At 41.6% G+C, this 6,341-nt stretch overlaps 1 protein-coding gene across 1 annotated transcript in view; it reads left to right on the top strand.

The window, feature by feature from the left end:
- The window catches only part of LOC109521290 (major histocompatibility complex class I-related gene protein-like), a 32,414-nt gene that overhangs the window by 23,651 nt on the left and 2,422 nt on the right, over positions 1-6,341 (top strand). Inside the window, exons 5-6 of the mRNA XM_019879074.1 lie at positions 2,047-2,244; positions 2,290-2,368. Of these exons, the coding sequence (XP_019734633.1) occupies positions 2,047-2,244; positions 2,290-2,294 (203 nt within the window). The 3' untranslated portion in view covers positions 2,295-2,368. The remainder of the gene's footprint in view (positions 1-2,046; positions 2,245-2,289; positions 2,369-6,341) is intronic.

Raw genomic sequence — 6,341 nt, 5'->3', positions numbered from 1 at the left:
ACTGTATGTGCGCATTCGGTTTGCTATTTTAGTCCGCAAACTGAAGAATCGCGCGGATGAAAGTTTGAGATGGCGGCGAAAAAAACTCACAAAGATTTACTAATTGCGACATTTAAGAAATGGGAATGCCAGTCTGATTTTTCGTATGAATCGTCCAAAGGGCGTATCACTAAACTCACCTGGGATGTATGCACAGAACACGAGAGCGACATACGACGGGACGCACGATTACGAGGCAAGTTGGTCATTAGATCTGTAGGCTAATCGCTATGAAAAATATGATGAAACAGTATCGGTTATTCCATAATTTACTGGTTGTAGCATGGTAACTTTATGAATAAAACATTCGTCACAAGGTGTAGTAATGCTAATGTTAACTGTTGGTAGAACCAATGATGACGTGTGTTAAATTTGAAGGTTGTTTGAAAAAAATGCCGACCGTAAAGTTTTTTTTCGAGGTCGAAATTCTCGGTCGGGCGGGTTACCGGAAACACACTACTGTTTTGTCTGCGCCTAACAAGGGACACTCAACTTCGGACGGACAGTTTCGAAGTTATGTGCTCAAGCATGCCAAAGATGACTCATAACCCATATATAGTAAACAGTGTGGGACTTCACTATCAATGTATGAGGTAAGAATCAACAGCTTTTTATCACATTTACACAACACTTTATGAATACAAGTAATGAACAAATCTTAAATATGGCAGGGAATGTGTTTCCTTTTTTAGGTTTGATTTTGAGCAGCAAATTTGGAGTTACATATTGGTGCTCACCAGGAATGCATAGGCAAAATTGCACAAATTTTCACTTGAAAGAATAGTGGCAATCTTGGGATTTTTTTCTGTTCAAGTTTCAAATAGTGTGTAAATTCAATACACTTCATCTTCAGCATGTTTAGTGCCACTTTTGTAACTAACCACGCCCCCGTCCAGACCACGCCCCTCCCAGGCCACGCCCCATCCAGGCTACGCCCCCTTCCGCTTTTTTCATCACTTGCCATTGCCGTCACTGATGTTAAAGTGTCTGTCATGTCTCATTTCATGGAGAGGCTAACCCTTAAAATGTCAAAGTGTCTGTTGATTATAGATGATGGTACTGGCGCCGAGAGGTGTCCTGCCCACTGTGTCAAAAGGCCGGGTCGGGGGTGCGGCATGTCAATGGGGGGGAGTATTTTTCTGACATGTCACTTGCAATTTGCATAACCTGTCAATAAATAGCTCAGCAGGGGCTACGTAGGTCGGTCAGTTTTGAGAAGCGAACATGAGTGTGTGGCTTCAAAACCGTGCCCCCTGCTGGCAGTAAAGACAATCCTCCCTGAGTCTGAGTTCATTGTTAAAATTTGGTTGGAGTGCGTCTCTGACAGTCATTCAACCGTAATCCTATTCCATAAGATACAGCAATAACTGACCCACACAAATGTTCTTGACAAAAAAAAAAAAAAAAAAAAAACCTTTTTCCGCACTAAAAGGCGCATCTAAAAGCCATTTTCTTAAAAGCTCACAGTGCGTCTTAAAATCCAATGCGCCTTTTGTATGGTTATTACGGTAATATGTTGACCCCCGAAATGGCTCCTTGCTAGAGACATGCTTACAACGCAGAGTTCAAACTTAAGGCGCTCGGGTTATGCAGTTGAACACGGAAATAGAGCAGCACAAGAGAGTTCAACATTAACAAGTCAATGTTATAACTTGCTGTTGGTTAAGTGAACTGTGTCGCTGCTTTATTAAATAAGTTATACTGACATCTGATCGTTCTGTTGGCATTTCCTTGAGACTAGCTCCATCTAGTGGATGCATTGTAGATTGCGTCTATAATGCGTTGTGTTCAATATATGAAAAAGATGTAAAATAGGCCATTCATTGAAGGTACCCCTCATAATCCAGTGCCCCTTTTAGTGTGGAAAATACCGTATTAAATTTCAGACACATTGTTATAGACGTAATATTGACCGATACAATCGGCTGGCCGAGTCATCTGTCAGGCCCCGGTTGATGTACCATTGTCGAGGGTGTTGCTTACTTAACTCTGGACTTGGTGTTTCAGTGAAGCCTGTGGATCACACCAGCATCATCGTGGCCACCATCACGTTCATCGCTGTTACGGTCCTGTCTGTAGGCGTCGGCATTTTTGTCTACAGGAAGAGACGACGTGAGCACCGTAACGGGACGTTACAGCAGCGACAAGCAGATTCCCCAAGCTGCGTGTATACTGACACCGGGGAAAATTTCCTGCCTGGTGAGTGGGATCAGTCATCAATCATCAATTAGATGTGATCAATCAATAACAACTGAATATTTTTTCAGCTGCAGCAGCTGAGACATCGCAAGGTACACTTGGAAGACACGCTGTGGTCATATGATACCAGGTTTGTGATACCACTGATTTCTGAAAAAAATGCTTTTTTTTTTCCTTTTAATTTCAAATAACGTGTCTTTATTCATCTGCAGGTGAAACCCAAAGTTTACATTTGCTATTTAAAGAAACACATGCTTCCCTGTTCGTTACGGTCACCACTTACCACTCAAATAGGGCTGGGCGAAAAATGTATTCACGATATAAGTGCAGTGCGCCCCGTAATTATTGGGACCCCTGGAGAATGCACAGCGTAAATGTGCATGTGCTCACATCTTTCCTGGTTTGCCAGGTTCTTCTTCAGATCAGTAGATAAGCACTTAGTGGACTCGGTTCACAAAAATTATTCTCTTACACTCAACACATGCATTTTGGTCAAAATCTTCGTATGTTCCTTGTTTTAAAATTGTTATAGTAGCCTCTGCCTCCATCCCGTACAATGTGTTTCAGTTCGGGTTCAGTGTTTTCTTCCCGATTAAAAAAAATATAGTGTGTCAAACGATTTAAATATTTAATCACGATTAAATGTATAAATGTCGGAGTTCACTCATAATTAATTGCAATTTATCACACATTTTTATCTATTCAAAATTTCCTTTGATTTCTTTTTCTCCTATTTTTTTTCCCCCATTTTAATGCACTCATCAACATGGAATAGTGGATCAGTTTTCTTTGTGTAAAATGCAAATATACCTGTATATTGAAACAACAATTTCAATTTTACATTAACATTTTTCACTTGGAGCAGTTATTCACACTTGGAACACATCATCTCTCACACAATATAACTATCCATCAATAACAGTGAAAAAATATTTTGTCACAATAGCTCCTTTAACAGCCATTTTTAGGGAATCAAAACAGAGGAATATAAGTTTATAAAGTGCACATCTAAGGTAAACTAGCACTCAGCATATAGTGCAGTTAAACCATTATTTATTACTTAATTACTAAGGGAAGTCCAGTAATCCCCGGTGAGCGCGACTGCTTGTGTCTTCTCCAACGCTTGGTGTACCTTAGCCTTCTCCCCTTCTACATCAGCTGTGTGCTTGGCCGTTAAGTGGTATTTCAGACTCAACGTGCTCCGATGATAGCTCAGTTCACGACTGCAAAACACACAGATAACTTTGTTCTTGTCAGTGGAACCATATGGCAAGTTTGTAAATGTAAATTTTCCATTCATAAGCTCTTTAGTATCCATTTACGGTGTCTCGCGCTGCTATACGCTCAAGCCGCGGCTGACCAAACAGACTGGCCCGTGGACCTGTGCGGCGCGCTTGTTGTTTTCTTTCGTTTCCGCTTTATTTTAGAGCAACGTAACATCCGGTGTGGAGTGGTGCTGCATTAATCTCACGATAAAAAAAAATTATCCCGTTAAAATTAATGCCGTCATTAATGCTGATAATAACACGTTAAACTGACAGCACAAAAAATAAATTTTATGAACATTCTGTTTTGTTTTTGTTGTTTTGTTTTTAAATATTGACCACATGTCTATCGTGATACATACCGATTTTGATGTATCGCCCAGCTCGACACTTCAATGACATTGTAAAATAGGCTGCTAAATCAGGATTCAACACCTGAGATAGAAGGCGAAAAATTGGCAAGTTTCAGGAGCACTACCTTATTTAAAATGAAGAATACACATGCGAAAATGAATGCTGGAAGCGCATCCAGTCTCCGAGCCACTCTGCAATATGTAAACAATATTTACACTTTAGATATTTGAGACAAAGATTACAACTGTACAGGTATTTACTTAAATCTTTAATATATATATTAAACCTTATACAGTAATGAACATTCAACAACAACATTGAACAACATTGTCTTCTGAGAGAGGCGAAGAAGACACTTGTGTTGATGTGTGTGGGCTTTCGGTTCACTCTGAGACTCTTCTGCTGGAGGTGCTTACGGTATAACTGAGATTTTTAAATTGGAGAAAAACATGGTGATAAGCAGCACTATGATGTTCATCTTGTCTTCTTATTAGGTGAAATACGTTTAAGGTTTCTTTTTGTATCAGACAATGGTCCTTTTTTTTTTTTTTTTTTTTTTTTTTTAATGTGTGAAGGAAAACCCTCTGACTGAGCTGACAGTTTCGGCTGTCACTTCAGCCTTCGTCTGAGCTGTCATTGCTTCCTTGTGATGTATCTAAAAGAACAGCTGACCAGGTTGAAAAACTTTTAAAATAAGGCTTCCCAACCCGGTCAAGGCTGCGAACCCGGCGCCTTGTCGCCATTAAAGCAATGTCTCTCTGTTGGTAGTGCCACCTCCGTAGAGGGATGGATGGGCTTACATGATCCCACACACCTGGGACGCATTGCTTCAGCGACAGCAAGTGGGTGGAGCGCAGCTTAACGAATGAAAAAAAGTTATCGCTTAAACAAGAAAAGTTATCGCAAACACAACACAACAACAGCGTGGACCATACTAACGAGACCAAATGCTGGGTGAGGCTGCGATGATGCACAGCCAATCAGCTCACGGGATAAATCCACTCGTGCTCTCGTTGGTCAATCTTGCACTGGGAACCAATCACATGCCTGGTATGATGGCCCGTGGCATGTGCAGTATAAAACAGCCATGTACAAAGCCTCTGAGTCGTTCGACATGCAGAGAAACCTTCTCGCGCATTTTGATGGCGGCGCGGACACCCGCGGCGGCTCCTCTTGTTTGATGTTGAGAGGGAAGAAATTTCATCTGTGCTGTATGTTTTGACAATAAAGTTCAGAGATGAAAGTCCTCCGGATTTTCCCGGAATTCCGGGTTTTTCAAATTTTGATGAAAATCTCTCCGGAGAATTGAGGAAAATTTGCCTAAAATTAATCCGGATATTAGTTGACAACATTGAACGAAGACGCGTTTGAGTTCGTTGTTTTGCTTTCACGAGCGTAGCCATGTTGAGACACTAACACTAGTAACAGTGAAGAGATTTTCGTCTCTTTATAAACACACTTGCTAAACCCCAGTGGAACGAATAAAAGACACCGTGGACAAGACAGTTGTCATAAAAAATATATTTGGACAAAAAGGGAAACACACAGATTGGCAGAAAAACGTGTCCATCCGACTTCGAGTGTCGTCTCGGCTAGCTTAGCCTAGCTGTTGTCATGTGTGACGTTGGGTGTGTGACGTCGTTGCGTCGGCGCTGATTGGTTGAAATCAAAAGACGCGCTTGCGTACATGTTCGCGCTGACGCGCGCACAGCAGAGAGCAGCGGACTAGCTAGAGTGGCGTCGCCACAACAGTAATACCCTCGCCTCGCATTCTCATGGCCTCGCCATATCTCAGAGATTTCGAAATTTCGGTGATAACGGAAGCCACAAAGGGTGCATGAGCCCGATCACTTAACTTGATTTGCAGGCCCGAGCCCGAAGCAAACCCGAGATTTCATATTTTATTTGTGAGGACTAGGGAGGAGGAGGGGTGATTTCTGATAACAAAGCTAAGTTAAACAAAACTGGATAAACATTTACATCTTTTATATTTCTGTTTCTGAAGAGGTTACATTAACGGACAATTTTCCATCATTGCCGGATTTTTTTTCAGAGTGGACGGGGAAAATTTAAGGCTGTCCGTCATGTTGACGCGTTGAAAATTGGGCCATTCACCACAGTAACAGTACGTCCTTAAGAATGGAGCGCGGCACTTGAAGAGAGAGAAGCAGCGAGATAAAAAAGAACAATGACGGCTGGATCATAAAGATATGAAGGAGTTCTTTGAATTGTCATTGCGAGAGTTTAGTACAGTACGTGTTGTGATGACGCCACTTCTGTTTTTTTGAGAACCACGGTCTCTCGTGGCCAAAACAATTAACGGACTCGAAGAAAAAAAAAGTCAGCGAGAGAAAAGCCCGACCCGAACCGAACAATGATTGACATTTTTAGACCCGACCCGAAATTTGGGTCGGGCGGCCCGATATTACCTATAGTGTACATAGTGTGTGTGTGTGTGTGTGTGTGTGTGTATATATATATATA

The sequence above is a fragment of the Hippocampus comes genome, unplaced genomic scaffold (assembly GCF_001891065.2).
Source record: "Hippocampus comes isolate QL1 unplaced genomic scaffold, H_comes_QL1_v1.1 scaffold85, whole genome shotgun sequence".
NCBI lineage: Eukaryota > Metazoa > Chordata > Actinopteri > Syngnathiformes > Syngnathidae > Hippocampus > Hippocampus comes.
Note: the sequence above shows the minus strand (reverse complement) of the source record. Positions and strands in the feature narration are given on the sequence as shown.